At 38.2% G+C, this 18184-nt stretch overlaps 1 protein-coding gene across 1 annotated transcript in view; it reads left to right on the forward strand.

Annotated features, from left to right (window-relative positions):
• TOP6BL (TOP6B like initiator of meiotic double strand breaks) overlaps positions 1–18184 on the forward strand; it is a 37348-nt gene that overhangs the window by 10062 nt on the left and 9102 nt on the right. Inside the window, exons 4-12 of the mRNA XM_087914179.1 lie at positions 574–627; positions 1979–2079; positions 4800–4883; positions 5909–5964; positions 8187–8258; positions 11410–11602; positions 12738–12897; positions 14554–14691; positions 16547–16668. Of these exons, the coding sequence (XP_087770305.1) occupies positions 574–627; positions 1979–2079; positions 4800–4883; positions 5909–5964; positions 8187–8258; positions 11410–11602; positions 12738–12897; positions 14554–14691; positions 16547–16668 (980 nt within the window). The remainder of the gene's footprint in view (positions 1–573; positions 628–1978; positions 2080–4799; positions 4884–5908; positions 5965–8186; positions 8259–11409; positions 11603–12737; positions 12898–14553; positions 14692–16546; positions 16669–18184) is intronic.

Raw genomic sequence — 18184 nt, forward strand, 5'->3', positions numbered from 1 at the left:
TGTATGTGGAGGAGTGGGAGTTAGATTTGCTTAATGACAGCGAGATTTATTTAACGACTGTAATAATTTGCTTAACAACCGTGGGAAAAAAAGATTATAAAATGAGACACAACTCACTTAATCACTGCCTCGCTTAGCAGTAGAAATTTGGGGCTCAGTTGTGTTCATAAGAGCCATGGTGGCGCAGTGGTTAGAGTGCAGTAATACAAGCCACTCCTACTGCAATTTGGCAGATCGAATCCCACCAGGCTCAAGGTTGACTCAGCCTTCCATCCTTCCAAGATGGATAAAATGAAGACCCAAATTTTGGGGGCAATATGCAGACTCTGTAAACCGCTTAGAGAGGGCTGTGTCAAGCACTATAAAGCGGTATATAAATCTAAGTGCTATTGCTATTGCTATAAAATCGAGGTCTGCCTGCCTTTATGTATCTTGCAATCCCCAATAAGTAAACTTAAGGGGTAAGTTTATGTTCCTACAATGGGTTGAGCACAAATAATACAGCTCAAATTTAGCCTTGCCACAAACTTAAACAAAATAAATAACAGCAGTTCTTTGATTTGTTCCTTGCAGTTGCCGCAAAAGGGGATTTATGCCACAAACTCCTCAATGACTTAACATTCAGAGGTAAATACTTTAACCTTATTTCAGATTTTAAAAATGATTTTTAAGCTAATCCAGCGTAGCCTTCAGTTCTTACAATCACAAATACATTTTGACCAGAACAAAACAAAGATTTTTATAACTTTAATAGAAGTATGAATTCACCCAACTTCTGATTGTTTCCTGAGTCATCCTGAGGAGATTCTATTGCATCTGAGTTGTTTCCTCATAATGAAGTTGCCTTCAAAAATTGGAATAAGAGCTGTGCTGTGTTAAATAAATCGATAATCTTTTAAAACAAGATGATTGAGACCTTGTTAATTTTTAACTTTATTAACTTTATTTTTTAGTTACATACTTTTTGAAAAGAGATGTGTAACAATGCAATGCAATGCAATATAATATGCCGTGCAATATAGGAATAGATGGATTCTGAGATACCTAAAAGGATATGAATGTTCAAGCTGCACTGCAGACATTGTAGGAGGGGAGGCAGGTCAGTTTATGTTAGCCTCAAATCATGAGGAATCTGGTAGATCTTTTCAACAAATTTTAATAAAAGGCCCGAAGCTTTTATGAGTTGCAGCTCACTTCATGAAAGCTTATGCCTTTTAATGAAATTTGTTAGTCAGAAAAGACGCTCCTGGTTTCCTTCTGATTTATTCATACAACCATTTCATAACTATTCCTCAACAAATTGTTCAAAATTTGAATTTGAAAATGCAACATTATCTCTTGGCTAATCAATATGGTACCTTTTGATTAACGTTTTTGTAGTTGGGTAGCTAATAACTTTAAGCAAACATTTGTATGTATGTTTGCGTGTGTCTCTCTACAGGTAGTCCTTGACTTATAACCATAATTGGCTCAAATAATTAATATTATTTGAGATTTTAAAAGTGCTTTGCTAAGCAGGATGGTTGGTAACATGAATTGTACCTGATTTTATGGCCTTTACTGCCATGTTGTTAAGCAAATCACTGCAGTTTTAAAGTGAATCTTATGGTCCTTAAGCGAATCTAGCTTCCTCCATTAATCTTGTTTGTCAGAAGCCTGCTGGGAAATAAATACATGCCGGTTGCAAAGCACATAAATTTTGATCACATCATCATGGAGATTCTGTGATGGTCATAAGTGCATATGTCACTTGTTTCGGTGCCATTGTAACATCAAACGCTCACTAAACAAATAATAGTAAGTCGAGGACTGCTTGTATATTAAAAGGCTCATATAACCCTCCTTGCTGCAGCTTGCTTTCTTGTATCAACTGATAGAAGGGAATCTTAAATATTCATGCCTGTTGTTTGGAGAGCAAAAATTCCTTGTTTGTCTTACAGAGTTTGTCTCCTAGCAGTGATTTTTTTTCCTTCCACAGAAATAGAAAGTGTACTGCCTTTCTGCCAGAGAGGTGTCCTGCATGGAAGTGGATGTTCTCATGAATCTCTACCTACTATGCCTTTTCAGCTTTCCTTTCAGGTTAGCCTACACCACAATGAGCATCATTAGAATGATAGGGCTGGAAAGGACCACGGAGGTCTTCTAGTCTTCCCTTCTCAAGGCAGAGAGCTGTATACCATCCTAGTCAAAAAAAATGCTTGTCCCTTCTCTTCTTGGAAACCTTCAGTGATGGAGCACCCACAACTTCAGGAATCAAGTTATTCCATTGATTAATTTTTCTCATTTGTCAGAAAAAAATATCCTTACTTCAAGGTTGGGTCTCTCTTTAACAAGCTTCCATCCATTACTTCTTGTCCTGCCCTCTGATGCCCTAGAGAACAACAAGTCAATCCCCTCTTCTTTGTGACAGCCCCACAAGTTCAGGGAGACAGCTCTCATGTCTCCTCTAGTCCTTCTCTTCGATAGGCTAGACATGTTTATCTCCTTCAACTGCTAAAGGAACCAATGGACTGGTGTTCTTGGATCAGGGGCGACATGAAAGCAATGTTCCAATATTTGAGGGGCTGCCACAAAAAAGAGGGGATCAACCTATTCTCCACGGCACCTGAAGGGAGAACAAGAGGAAATAGGTAGAAACCAATCAAAGAAAGAACCAACCTAGAAATAGGAAGAAATTTCCTGACAGAACAATAAGTGACCAACGACAAAGCCAAGAAGGTGGCTTCATTCTAGCAAAGTTTTAAAGTTCTCCTCCACAGAAGGAGGAGAAGGAGGAGGAAGAACAAGAAAAGGGAAGAAGGAGAAGGAGGAGAAGAAGAGGAGGAGGAGGAGGAGGAGGAGGAAGTGGGGGAAGAAGAGGGGAAAAGAAAAGGAAAAAATTATTGGTGGAATAGCTTGCATTCAGAAGTTGTGGTTGCTCCATCATTGGAGGTTTTTAAGAAGACATTTTATTTGTCCGGAATGATATAGACTAGAAAACCTCCAAGGTCCTTTCCAACTCTATCATTTTATTATTCTTTAATAATTTGTTTCTTCTTTTCAACACACACTTCCTCCTCAAAGAAATGTCTCTGATTCTACATTGCTGGAATGGTTTGCTGAGCAATAAACCTGTTCTGCGGAAGATTGAAAATCAATATTGGTGCTAAATCTTAGAATTTGTCCAAATATATGAACCCCGGTAGAAGCAGATAATAACTCCACAGCCCGTAAATAAAGGCTCTTAGTTTGCTCTGATCCTGATAATTCTCAGCCCTCTTCCCCATCACTGATTTTTTTTTTAAAGTCAAGTTACATACATAATGCCATGTTGGGCTTGATCCAGAAAATAATACGGTTAACATCTGTTCTCTTTGCCTCCACGATCTGTTCTCAGCATCCTCCAAACATCTGAGGAAGATGTTCTAGAATCAGAATCTTCATGGCTTTCCCAGTGCCAGTTTTCACGGGCACTGGAGATAAACAACAAATGCAGCTGTTTTTTTCTGGGGGCTCCTGATTTCGTTTCAGAAGAATGGTGGAGTAGAACAGTTGTTCTCAAACTACAGAACTGGAATCTGTTCCAAAATGGTTGCAGACATCATTTTCAACCCTGATGAAATCTGGGTTGTGAATAGGGAGATTGCAAAATAAATCAATCAATCACAAATCTACATTTGACTTTGTTAATGCTGTAACAAGGTAAAGCTAAACCAATATCTGCATTTAGCATAACCGTCTAGGGTCATTACTTTAGGTAGCCCTCAACTTACAACAATTGGGAACAGACTTGCTAAGCCAGACGGTTGTTCAGTGAATCGTGCTCAGTTTTTTTTTTGCCCACTTGTTAAGCAAATCACTAACTTTACACAGTTGCTAAATGAATGATTGTAAATCAAGGACTACCTGTTTTACAATAGCAGTTGTCATAGCTGCAGCTATGATGGTGGTGCTGGGGAAACCATCAAAGAGGATTATAAAACTCTAAATCTTGGAATTTCTTGGTGGGAGATCTCTTGAAAGTTACATTTCCAGAGAGAGAAAGGGTTCAGGGATCAGGAGTTGACCCTTGACCCTCTCAAGAAAAAAGGTGATTAATTATAAAAGCTGATGTCTCTGTTTTTGGGGGTGGTTGTCCTTCATCTTGTATGCACAAAGAAAGGCAAACCATCTCTAAAGTTCACAGAAAGCTACTGGGGGAAAATAGTTTGTCAAACACAGTCAGAACAAGAGGTAGAATGCAGTAATGTTTCTAGCACAACTGGAAATACAATATTGTAATAGAGGCAGTGCCCTAGATTCCTGCTTATCCTACGATCTGAGGACTAGGGATAGAAATTCTGAATAAAATTAGTTGCCTTAGTTGCCTTAGCCACCTTTAGTGTGATATTTATAATATATATAAACAGAGGCTTGTTTTTCCCAAAACTGTTCAAATGCAGCTGAATGAATCTGAAGGCTTAGCACAGGGGTGTCCAACCTTGGCAACTTTAAGACTTGTGGACTTCAACTCCCAGAAAGCTGGCTGAGGAATTCTGGGAGTTGAAGTCCACAAGTCTTAAAGTTGCCAAGGTTGGACACCCCTGGTTTAGCATCAGTTTCACAAACTTGACTGAACAGCATTGTGTTTGAAACTAGAGTGGGCTGTTTTTCTTTTTACCTTTGGGGTTCGGGTTAAAGCTTTGGATTTAGTGGCCATGCCACTAGAGGGATGAGTGAAAAGCCAATTGAAAAGTTTAACGACTGAAGGGGCGCAATAAAACTTCAATTAAAGGTTTTGAAAAGGACACGTTAACTTTCTCCGTCTCTGGGCTTTTCAGTTGTATGAGAAATCTGAAGTCCTGAAGGAAGACAGCATCGCATTGAAACAGTTCGTCCATAGGATCAGCCTCGTGCACACAACAGTAAGAGATTCCCTGGCATGCACTATGATTTGCTAAATATTAAGTTTAGGTTTCCTCAGGACTAAATGACTACCTTCCAACTTAAAATCCGCAATGAGTTTTAAGAAACTGCCTACGTAGGAAGAGAAAATTCTCTCTATCTTGATCTCTGAAGCAACCTGGTTACCAGATCCAGCCTCAACTTGCCTCAGCTATTTTTAAATAATTTTATTTAATGAAGGGGGAAAATCTTATCAAAATCTAGTGATCATGACAGAAATCGGCTGTGGGATTTGATGCAACATATATGCTAGTTTGCTTCATGTCACATTAAGCCATAGTTTTGCTAAAATTTTCAGAATATAACTTGGATCTGAGGGTGCATTTTGGGATATAAAACTGCCTTTCCTGGGTGAGAATCCTTTCTATACAGACCCTTGTCATTTGAGGTAACAGCTGAACAGTTAATGTGCAGAGTTCAGGCCCTGCTGTCTCCAGGTGTGCTTGGTGTTTTCTGCCTGAAATCCTAAATAATAAATTCAATAATAATAATAATAAATAATTTAAATAATAAATCCTAAATAATAAAACAGTCACTGTGCAATACAAGTAGTCCTTGGGCTTACAACCATACATTTGGCAACTGTCTGAAAAAGGCTATTTGGGGCCAGTCCTCACACTTATGACCATCGCAGCTTCCCCATAGTCACAGAATGAAAATTTGGGCGGAATGTATTTATGAGGATTGCAATAGCCTGGGGTCATCTGATCGCCATTTCCCGGCAGGCTTTCGACAACCAACATCAACAAGGGAAGCTGGATTCATTTAATGACCATATGCTTCACTTAACAACTTCAGTGATTTGCTTAAGAATCCAGACAAAAAAGATTGTAATTTTGGATCCCTGGTTTAAGCAATGGAAATTCTGGTCCCAATTGTGGTTGTAAACCGAGGACTATCTATACAAAGTGGTACCAATATAAAGACTGTAACCTATTATGGTTACTTTCTATATTTCTTATTTTTTGCCACTCTGCTTTTATAGATCACGTTCCATTACTGTGTAAAAGTTAACGGCAACATCTCTGCTGAGACATATAGGTGAGTAAACATCTACAAAGTTATACTGGCAGCTGTAGACTATATACTTAAACCATACAAATAAATATATATTGTTCAAAGACTTGATACGAAAAGGCAATCATTAAACACTGCTTAAAGCAACAGCAACAGAAGGAATTTAATTCCAGGTTTGGTGTAACTTTAAAACATTTGCTCTTCATGGTAAACTTGACTATTACTAAATACAACATCAACATTATTCGATTTAAGAAGTGGGACTTATGGTAAAGTAAAACCTATATCTTTTTAAAAAAAATACCTTTGCAAAAAATGTTCCGTCTGGAACTCTAGTAAGTCAGATTCTGACTGGAGCTATGAGACTAAACAGAACAATTGATTCCTATCTGTCTATCCATTTTCCTCTCCAGCTACAGTATACCAGCATTCTGTGGTTCTGGAACATCCTTAATCATGAGTTTTTTGGGGGAAAGTGGGGATGAATTCATCCCTTTGTCTTTTCCAAGATTTTTGGTGTCAGATTTAGGGCAAAAAAAGTCCGTAAAATCGGGTGCAACTTACTTAACAACCATCTTGCTTAACGATAGAAATTGTGGTCTCGATTGTGGAATTGACTCGGCTCGTCAGAAGCTGGCTGAGAAGGTGGCAACCCTCCTCCTATCCTTTTGTAAGAGCTTAAGAACCTGGGCCCCCGATGGGGAACAGTACACGGGAGGTGGTTGATTGAGTAATGACAGATCCCACCTCCCTGCCCATTCCACTCGTGTCCTCCCCATGAGCCCTTGGTTTTCATTTATTCAAGTTTTAATGTACATACATACATAAAATCACCCAGCCTTTCCTTATGGTAAGATGGATGACCAATCAATTCTATAACAAACAACTGAATAACTAAGTCAATAAGCAAACAAATAAATAAATAAATGGTGATTGTGTGACCCTAGGAATCTGCAACCATTTAATTTCATGCCAGTTGCCAAGCACCTGAATTTTGATCATGTGATCGTAGTACAACGGTCATAGCTGTGAGGACCCAGTCATCAGTCCCTTTTTCCAATGTCTTCGTAACTTTGAATAGTCACTGAATGAATGGTTGTAAACTGAGGACCACTGTATTTACCTTAAAGGTAAATTTGTCCCAACGCTGTCAGATTTTGGCTCTCACTTTCATTTTCAGAAGCAAAAGATTCTCCTTTTTCCAGCTCACTACAGCTCCCAAATTGTCATGAATCAGTTGTTAAATGCTGACAGTCTAGCACAGCCGCTATTTAGAGCTCAATTTTGCAGTGTTAAAGCCCGGCCACTTATTAAGGAGGTCTCTTATCCGGTGGGTGAACCAGTGGTAACCTTGTATTCCTTCTGGGAAACTGATAGAGATTTCAGTCATTGAACATCTGCTAGCATTAGCACGGCCACTTAATGCATAATTAAAAAGAAGAAACAGGAAGTGCATCACCTAAAGAGAATATCTGGCAGGGAACCATCTGTTCTCTCAAGATTTGTGGTGGGCATTTATCTCCAACATATATCGTTTGAAATAGCCTGCTTGGCAGCACCCCAGGTAGGCATTTTACATCTATAGATTAATAGATTTAACTGCAACAAGTTTCTCCTTGGATTTTACAGATACAAGCAGGCAGGTTTGATCATAGATAGCGGCAGATATTTCTCTCTCTGGGCAGAAAGCTGTGAACTCTGCATTGGTGACAGGAAGGGCATCCTGCCAGTAAACACTCAGCTCCATTCAGTTGCCCCAACTCCGGGGTCATTATAAGACAAACAAAAACAACATTCAACTTACAACATTCATTTAGTGACCGTTCAAAGATGCAACAGCATTGGAAAAAAGTGACTTAGGACCATTTTTCACACTTACCACTGCTGCAGCATCCCTGTGGTCACATGATCAAAACTGTGTCCTACATCAAGGATTACCTTTACTACTCTAAAACTACTTCTGCACATTCATGCTTCAGGCTTGTTTTCAATAGTTCCTTTTGCCTAAACTGAAACATGGTTTGTTTGAACCATGGTTTGTGTCAATGAGGCAGATTTACATCCAAGCCTTAACATGAACCCACATTATGGCTTCTGATCTGTAAACTTCTGGTTGCAATAGCAACTGGAAGTGCAGCGAATCCAGGGAAATATTATAAAAGGTCTGCCATGTTGTTTAATTGGTGTTCTCATTTATAATTATGATAAATGCAGTGACTTTTCTGACATCTCCTTCTGTGCTTCAGCCCCGAAGGAAAAATCAGCACATGTTTGCCAGATGGAACCAGGTTACTTAGTGATGGGAGACATTTTATGAGGTAAGCAGTTGGGGGAAAGAATTTCTCCTCCAGAGGCTGATCGATGGAGGGGTTATAAATACAAAGGCGTTCTTAAAACCAGATTGTGGAAACGGAGCCCAGCAACAGTTAGAAAAATTAATCAGTGGAAACAACTTCCCTCGAGAAGTTGTGAATGATCCAACACTGGAAGTTTTTAAAAAGATGTTGGATAACCCTTTATTGGAAGTGGTTTAGGGTTTCCTGCCTAGGCAGGGGGTTGGACTAGAAGACCTCCAAGGTCCCTTCCAACTCTGTTATTCTATTCCATTCCATTCCATTCCTTTCCTTTCCATTCCATTCCATTCCATTCAATTCTATTTGTTCCTAGACCTGAACAGCTGGGGGATCATTGTTTTTGCCAAGATGTAGAAGATCTAGTTTGAGAAAGTCTAATTAATTCAAAATTTATTAGTACTTAATAAAAATAAGCTGGGTTTATGCATCCTGTGAAATCCTAAACCAATTAGGTTGTTTGGAGGCTGATTCCTAATTACTGTGTGGACAAGTAAATTATCTTGTCCCAATGACAATCCACACCTTTTCCACAGACTCAGTTGTTGGCTACATCCAACCTCCTCGACAGGTAGTCCTTAAGTTACAACCATTCATTTAGTGACTGTTCCAAGTTACAATGGCACTGATGCTTGACAAATGACTCACATTTATGACAGTTGCGCTGTCCAGAGGTCATGCTTTTCTGACAAGTCAGTGGGGGAGCCAGCATCGCTTCACAACTAACAACCACTGCAGCGAGTCACTTAACAAATGTGGCACGAAAGGTGGTAAAAATGGGACAAAAATCCGCTTAACAACTGTCTTGCTGAGCCACAATAATTTTGGCATCAATTGTGGTTGTAAGTCGAGGACCACCTGTAGCTGCAGAAATAGGGACTGGAAGGGCTTGAAAAAGAACACTTATAAAAGGGAGCTTCCTAGACTGCACTGCCCCCTGGTGGTTGGGGAAGCAAAAGGTTGGTGCCCTGGATTTTGTAATGAGCAATGAGGAGAGACACGGGGCTCCTCTTCACATGTTCTAGTGCAGATTCCCACGACCTTTTTTAGATTCCCTAATCCACACTTAAAGCCTGATCACCATCATTCATAGAAATATACCTATATTTAATATACCATTCATTTCCCTGTTTAATATGCTTTAATATATGTTTAATGTAACATTTGAGACTGGGTGGCAATTTGTCCAGAATGGGACCAGAAGGCTTTCTCCAAGGACCTTCTGTTATTCTATGTTCCATTTCTGTTTAAGAGTATCTCTTCTATAGGAAGGAGCAGATTCCAACACCAATCTAGCATAATTTTGGAATTTGTCTAGAATGGAACGGAACGAACGGAATAGAATGGAATGGAATGGAATGGAATAGAATAGAATAGAATAGAATAGAATAGAATAGAATAGAATAGAATAGAATAGAATAGAATAGAATAATAAAAAATAAATAGAATAGAAAAGATTTTTTTTTCAAAATATTTTTTTGTAAAAAAAATGTTGAGACTCTAGAAAGGGCACAGAGAAGAGCAACCAAGATGATTAGGGGACTGAAGAACAGTTGCAGGAATTGGGTATGGCTAGTTTAATGAAAAGAAGGACTAGGGGAGACAGGATAGCAGTGTTCCAATATTTCAGGGGCTGCCCCAAAGAAGAGGGAGTCAAGCTATTCTCCAAAGCACCAGAAGGCAGGACAAGAAGCCATGGGTAGAAACTAACCAAGGAGAGAAGCAACTTAGAACTAAGAAGAAATTTCCTGACAGTTAGAGCTATAGAATAGAATAGAATAGAATAGAATAGAATAGAATAGAATAGAATAGAATAGAGAAGAGAAAAGAAAACAGAATAGAAGAGAGAATAGAATAGAATTGGGAATAGAATAGAATGGAATAGAATAGAATAGAATAGAATAGAATAGAATAGAATAGAATAGAATAGAATAGAATAGAATAAGGAATGGAACGGAACGGAACGGAACAGAACAGAACAGAACAGAACAGAACAGAACAGAATAGAATAGAATAGAATAGAATAGGGAATAGAACAGAATAGAATCTGAAGGGACCTTGGAGGACAACTTCAATGTCATTTTAAACGTATACTAATCAGCATACATTAAAATGAAATTTCATTGCATTCAGTTCTCAGAATACAGAATAACACAGTTGGAAGGGATTTCGGAGGTCTACTAGTCCAACCCCTTGCTCAAGCAGGAGACCCTCTACAGTTTTGCTGTATTGCGGAGCCTGAATTGTGCATATTTATATACCATCAGCCTAATCTGTTAATTAATGCCAGATGGGGGGAAAGCCTGGCTATAACTTGAAATAAGTAAATCAGCTCTAAAGGATCCTGGCATAGAGGAAATTTGCTTGCCCAAACTTTCTTCTTAATAGTTTGAAACCCGGTAAGGGGCATTCTCCTTCGGAATCCTTAGGTCCACGCAACTGAGACTTACATATCTCACTACGGGAGAAACATTCTGGGTTGGCTCTTCATTTGCTACTCCTTTTTTTTAAAAAAAAAGTTTGATTCTTACACAATTTTATCCTTGAAAATTATGCTTTCATGATGCTATAAACCAAGCTATGCATTTTATCAAAAAAAAATGAGATGGTTAAATAAGTGTGATTTTAAAATACATATATTTCTATGCCACTGTGCTGCAGAATAATTTTGAGCCGTTGGTGTACTGAAATAAAACAAATGACTGCATTTTCTTGCTAACTAATGCATTCTTTTTTTTCTCTTTTACAATCTTTCATCTCCCATTAATTAAGATAATTATTCAACTAACATACAATGAAACAATTTTTCAATTGTTCTGATAGCTGAATCTGTTCTACACAGCAATTCATCCACATTTATCTATGAAGAGTTTGCTACTTTTAACAGCTTGATTTTTTAAAATGTAAACTGAAAATCAAGTGAGTGAACTCCATCTCAACTTGTCACCCTTTGAATATGATGAGCAATAGGTCTCCAAATTTGATGCTTCCCAACATATGTGAAAAGGATTATTACAAAAGGGTGATCTTTCACTAATCTGTTATTTATTTATAATTTATTTCCTTCTGTTTTCCATCTCCATTTAACCCCACTCCTTCCTTCCTCCCTCCCTCCCAGGTCAGAATTCAGGGCTGTAGTCCCATCCTGTGATAAAATCCACCTTGTGACTGGTGAACGAGTCAATCTGTTCATCCCAGATGAATTAGTAGAAAGAGGTTTCACAGGTGCATTGAGTCTTACACCTGCGGCGTCCCTGTGTCCCTGTCAGAAATCTTTCCCTAACCAGCCTGCGAAGATCATTGCTGCCTCTGTATCCTTTCCTGTGATCAGTGATCAATAAAAGAGAGTTGAGGGGATGTTTTAACCTGCAGTTGCCTGGGCTTGCAAACTATAAAGAGGGAATTATTTGGCCAAGAAGAATGATTTGAACGAAAACATGTAGCCCTGTGAGTTTTTGACATATAATAAAGCAGAGGTATCCATCCTTGGCAAATCTTGTGGGTTTCCATCTCCCAAATTTGAGGGAGCCATACCTCCATATTTTTTCCAGTTGAATGCATTCTCCTTAAATATTTGGAGATTTGTATTCCTATTCAGGAGTATGTCTTGTTGAATTAAATACGTAAAAGCTTATTTCCAGGGAGTCTAAGATTGTACCGTATATGTAGCCTATATTATCTTGATCCAGCTTGGCCTAGTGGTTAAGGCATCAGGCTAGAAGCTAGGAGACTGAGTTCTAATCTTGCCTTGGGCATGAAAGCTGACAGGATGACTTTGGGCCAATCATCAGGAGACAGTGAGTTCTAGCCCCACAGATTACCAATATTTAGTTTCCCATCAATTTCAATCAGAGAGCATTTAGTACATGTCTGTTTTGTTGGCTATAGAACAGAGTTGGAAGGGACCTTGAAGGTCATCTAGCCCAACTCCCTGCACAAGCAGGAGAGTCTGTTCCATTTCAGACAAGTGGCTGTCCAGTTTCTTCTTGAAAACCTCCAGTGATGGGGCACCTACAACTTCTGGAGGGAAGCTTTTCCACTGATTAATTGTTCCAATTGTCAGGAAATTTCTCCTTAGTTCTAAGTTGCTTCTCTCCTGGGTCAGTTTCCATCCATTGTTTCTTATCCTGCCTTCAGGTGCTTTGGAGAATAGATTGACTTCCTCTTCTTTGGGGCAGCCCCTCCAATACTGGAATATCGCTATCATGTCACCCCTCATTATTCTTTTTACCAGTTATAGCTTATAGTTATCATATATAACTGCAGTTATGCATATACAACTATATCTAACCATATACATATATATAAATAGCTATAGTTATGAGAGGTTTACTATTGTCTCAAGACTGGATTAACGATTAACTTAATTAACTGGATTAACATGATCACATCAGCATTCCATGGCTGTCCCCATTCATCGGCCTTCAGGTGAATTTTTTTCCCTAGCCAACAATATATATATTTCTTTATGATCCAGTTGGGCTGCCCATATTGTTTTCTGCAGAGGAAGTCTCGTATTCTTTCTTTGAAGATCCTTCACGCTTAGCATCATGGGGCAAATACGCCTACCAAGCCACCCCAAATTCAGCTGCATGTTGCAAAACAGGTAACCCATGTATGTATGTATGTGTCATCCGCACTACGCTCGATTTCGGTTATCCAGTCCGAACATGGGAAAGCTGTTTAAGAACGAGCTGCATGTGCAATTTTTCATGAAACAATCTCGGGAGCAGGCCAGACCTGAAAATAAAACAGTGACCTGACATGTTTATTTTCAGCGTAATAAAATACTGTCTGGTTGCTTGCCTCATTTATCCTCATGAGAACTCTGCACAATGCACATGAGGTGTAAAATGACAGGGAGCTCACCCCCCACCCTCGAGCATCACAGCTGAGTCCACAAACCATCTGCTGTGCAACTCTGGTTGGGGATTCAGAAAGCTCCTCAGAGGATGGATCTGCGGATCGAATCTTTTTTTTTTAAAGCAAGTTTTATTCAATTTTTCACACTGCAGATACTAAAAGGCTCTTTTCAGTGGACAACGTATTTCCGGGTCATCACTTTTACATGCAAATATGACAATAGTTATATATTCATTTTTTACATTCAACTTCCTATCTTATCCAATTTTTCCTTAATTCTATTATTACCTTTTCCATTCAAACTTTTACAGAAAAAAACAAACAAATTAATCCTGATTTCTAATATTAATCTCAATCTTAACATCCTCTTGTTTCATTTCAATTATTTCAAATATAATTCTTAAACATTAATATTTCTTTTAAGAATAAGGATCTGCGGATCTAATCTTGAAATGCTTTAATTTATGTACGTACAGGTAGCCTTCAACTTTCAACCACAGTAGAGCCCAAAATTTATGTTGCTAAGGGAGACATTTGTTAAGTGAGTTTGCCCCATTTTGTGACTTTTCTTGCCACAGTCCTTAAGTGAATCACTGCAGTTGTTAAGTTAGTGACATGGTTGTTGAGTGAATCTGGCTTCGCCGTTGACTTTGCTTGTCAGAAGGTCGCAAAAGGGAATCACATGATCCCGGGATACTGCGACTGTCATAAATTGTCATAAATAGGAGTCGGTTGCCAAGTGTCTGAATTTTGATCACGTGACTGTGGGGATGTGGCAACGGTCATAAGTGTGAAAAATTGGTCGTCAATGTGAAAAATAATCATTGTAACTTTGAATGGTCACTATATGAACCGTTGTAAGTCAAGGACTACTTTTACCAGGAGTAAGTTCGCAAAGGCAAAGTGCATGGGGTAATCCAGCCAATAGTAATTCTCTGGAACTGAAGGGAATTTTGCTGCATGATCCAATCTGTAGTCGGGAACTCCCTGTATTTGGTAAAATATATATATATATATATGTTTTCTGAGGTTATATATATTGGATCATGCAACAAAATTATAGAGAGAGAGGTGTGCAGTGGCCTAGAGGTGGAGTGCTCGCCTCATAATCAGGAGGTTGTGAGTTTAATCCTAGGTAGAGGCAGATATTTCTCTCTCTGCGTACAATGAGAATGTATCTGCCAAACAAAACTCCGCATTGGTGACAGGAAGGGCATCCGGCCATTAAACACTCAGCTCCATTCAGTTGCCCAGACTCCATCTGGCAAGGGATTAAAAGATGATGGTGATGATGATCACCAGTTGCTTAGATAGCATCACTGAATCCCCCTTGATTATTTGCCTGAAATAAGATGCAGTGCAGTATATCAATCATGAATCCATGTATTTTGTCTCTTAGATACAGCGAGACCTGAAATCCAATTTAACCTTCAAACCAGCGACCAGCAGGATTCAGAGATCCAGGAACAGACACTGCTGCTCTTCCTTTTTCTTGGTTATACCGATCCGTTTCAGGACAAGCCAATATTCACTTTCTGTATATATAAATATAGATATATACACTTTTTTGTGCATATGTACACACACAGAGATATATTTCTGCTTGGATCAGGGGGTGGGGAGGCCATTAAGCGGTTGAATACAAGGAGTTTGTGAGACTGGCAAGAGAGCAACTACCAAATAAACGTTTGGCTCCATAGCTAGTCAAGAATATATGGAAGTATGAGAAGCCAGGATGAGAAAACTCACTGCGAAATCAGAAAGAAACTGAATAACTTCATTTAACCTCCCATCTGTTTTTAGGATCATATTACCCTCCACTAAAAATACAAATGCAGTGCAGATGTGTTTTTAAAGACATTTATTCTTGAAGCTATTCTTGAAGTCTCCAAGAAGTCAGTTGCCAGAATTATTTGGCTTTTCTCCCAGTTAATAGCTTAGTTTAAACAGCAAAGGATGTGTAAGCGTGCACCTTTGAGCATTAGGATATTGCTGGTTTTAACTACAGTTTGTTAAGTAAGCCACCTGGCTCACAATACGGCTAAGCCATAAAAAGCACAATTTCCAAAATGCAGGTAGTCCTCGATTTACGATCGTATGTTGAGCCCACAATTTCTGTTGCCGAGAGAGACATTAAGTGAATTTTGCCCCATTTTACAACCTTCCTTGCCACAGTTCATTAAGTGAATCACACAAGCTGTTAAGTTAGTAGCATGGTTGTTAAAGTGAATCTGGCTTCCCCATTGACTTTGCTTGTCAGAAGGTTGCAAAAGGACTCCCAGGGACACTGCGACCGTCATAAATATGAATCAGTTGCCAAATGCCTGAATTTTGATCGCCGGACCATGGAGATGCTGCAATGGTCATAAGTGTGAAAAACAGTCATAAGTCCCTTTTTTCAGTGCCGTTGTAACTTCGAACGGTCACTAATAAACAGTTGTAAGTCAAGGACTACCTGTAGAATAGAATAGAATATGGAATAGAATAGAATAAAATAGAAGAGAAGAGAAGAGAATAAGGAAGAGAAGAGAAGAGAAGAGAAGAGAAGAGAAGAGAAGAGAAGAGAAGAGAAGAGAAGAGAAGAGAATAAAGGAATAGAATAGAATAGAACAGAACAGGGTAGAGAATAGAATAGGGAATAGAATAGAGAATAGAATAGAATAAGGAATAGAATAGAATAGAATAGAATAGAATAGAATAGAATAGAATAGAACAGAACAGAACAGAACAGAACAGAACAGAACAGAATAGAATAGAATAGAATAGAATAGAATAAGGAATAGAATAAGGAATAGAATAAGGAAGAGAATAGAACAGAATAGAGAATAGAATAGAATAGAATAAGGAAAAGACTAGACTAGACTAGACTAGACTAGACTAGACTAGAATAGAAGAGAAGAGAATAGAATAGAAGAGAATAGAAGAGCTGGAAGGGACCTTGTGGTCTTCTAGTCCAACCCCCTGCTTAGGCAGAAAACCCTATACCATCCCAGACAAATGCCTCTCCAGTCTCTTCTATAAAACTTCCAGTGTTGGAACAGCCACAATTTCTGGTGGCAAGCTGTTCCACTGTTTAATTGTTCGGACTGTCAGGAAATTTCTCCTTGGTTCTAGCATGAATAAATTAGTGGTACGACAAGTGAATTCGCAAAGGGGTAATGCATGGGAAAATCCAGCCAATGATTTGTAATTCTCAGGAACTGAAAGGAATTTTGTTGCAAGATCCAATCAGGGTTGATCACTGGGACCAGAGGTTTAGTCTTCCCATTTACCCCCATATTTGCAGGCCAGAAACACACTCACCGATTCATCCCTCTTACATGAAGTGGTGTATTTGTGTCTTTAGCATCTACATGTCCTCCTTCGCCTCCTTCTCTCTTTGTGTGCTGCAGGGAACCGGCGAATGATTCTGTCGCATCTCTCGCCTATCCTCTTCTGCAGTGAGCAGGCTGTGAAAAGGGCCACCCAAGAACTGGTGAATGATGTCCTACATCAACACTACAGACTATTCCAGGTGCGAAGCTCATGTGAAAAGGCCGAGATGGTTGAGGGCAGGGCTTGGGAGTAGAAAGAAGGAAGAACTTTATTTATTTGTTTCTTTAGAAAATTGACACAGCTGCTCAACTCACAGTGACTCTGGACAGCATAGAATAGAGTCAAAAATGAATAGAATAGAATTGAATAGAGAATAGAATAGAATAGAATAGAGAATAGAATAGAATAGAATATTGGAAGGAATAGAATAGAATAAGAAATAGAATAGAATATAGAATAGAATAGAATAGAATAGAATAGAATAGAATAGAATAGAATAGAATAGAATAGAATAGAATATTGGAAGGAATAGAATAGAATAAGGAATAGAATAGAATAGGGAATAGAATAGGAAATAGAATAGGGAATAGAATAGAATATTGGAAGGAATAGAATAGAATAAGGAATAGAATAGAATAATAGAATAGAATAATAGAATAGAATAGAATAGAATAGAATAGAATAGAATAGAATAGAATAGGAAAATGGAATGGAATGGAATAGAATAGGGGAATGGAATGGAGTGGAATAGAATAGAATAGAATAGAATAGAATAGAATAGAATAGAATAGAATAGAATAGAATAGAATAGGAAAATGGAACGGAATGGAATAGAATAGAATAGGAGAATGGAATAGAGTAGAGTAGAGAGCAGAGTAGAGTAGAGTAGAATAGAATAGAAAAGGAGTAGAACAGGAGAATGGAATGGAATGGAATAGAATAGAATAGAATAGAATAGAATAGAATAGAATAGAATAGAATAGAATAGAATATTGGAAGGAATCGAATAGAATAAGAAATAGAATAGAATATAGAATAGAATAGAATAGAATATTGGAAGGAATAGAATAGAATAAGGAATAGAATAGGGAATAGAATAGGGAATAGAATAGGAAATAGAATAGGGAATAGAATAGAATAGGGAATAGAATAGAATATTGGAAGGAATAGAATAGAATAAGGAATAGAATAGAATAATAGAATAGAATAATAGAATAGAATAGAATAGAATAGAATAGAATAGAATAGAATAGAATAGAATAGAATAAGGAATAGAATAGAATAGAATAGAATAGAATAGAATAGAATAGAATAGAATAGAATAGAATAGAATAGAATAGAATAGAATAGGAGAATGGAATAGAGTAGAGTAGAGAGCAGAGTAGAGTAGAATAGAATAGAAAAGGAGTAGAACAGGAGAATGGAATGGAATGGAATGGAATAGAATAGAATAGAATAGAATGATAACATAGCCTAGCCAGAAAGGTCGTAAAATGGGGCAAAACTCACTTAATAAATGTTTCACTTAGCAACATAAATCTGAGGTTCAATTGTGGTCGTAACTCGAAGACTTCCTGTATTCATTTGAACCGCTTGCTTCCTGCACTTGACAGATATGTAACCATCCCTGCCAGTTTCTACATTTTAATATTTTATTCCTACACTGCCCACAGTCCTTCTGTGAAGGAGATGGGCAATTTCCAAATCTGATTTTA

This window comes from Pseudonaja textilis, chromosome 16 (genome assembly GCF_049901715.1).
Source record: "Pseudonaja textilis isolate UNSWEBS1 chromosome 16, rPseTex1.2, whole genome shotgun sequence".
Lineage (NCBI taxonomy): Eukaryota > Metazoa > Chordata > Lepidosauria > Squamata > Elapidae > Pseudonaja > Pseudonaja textilis.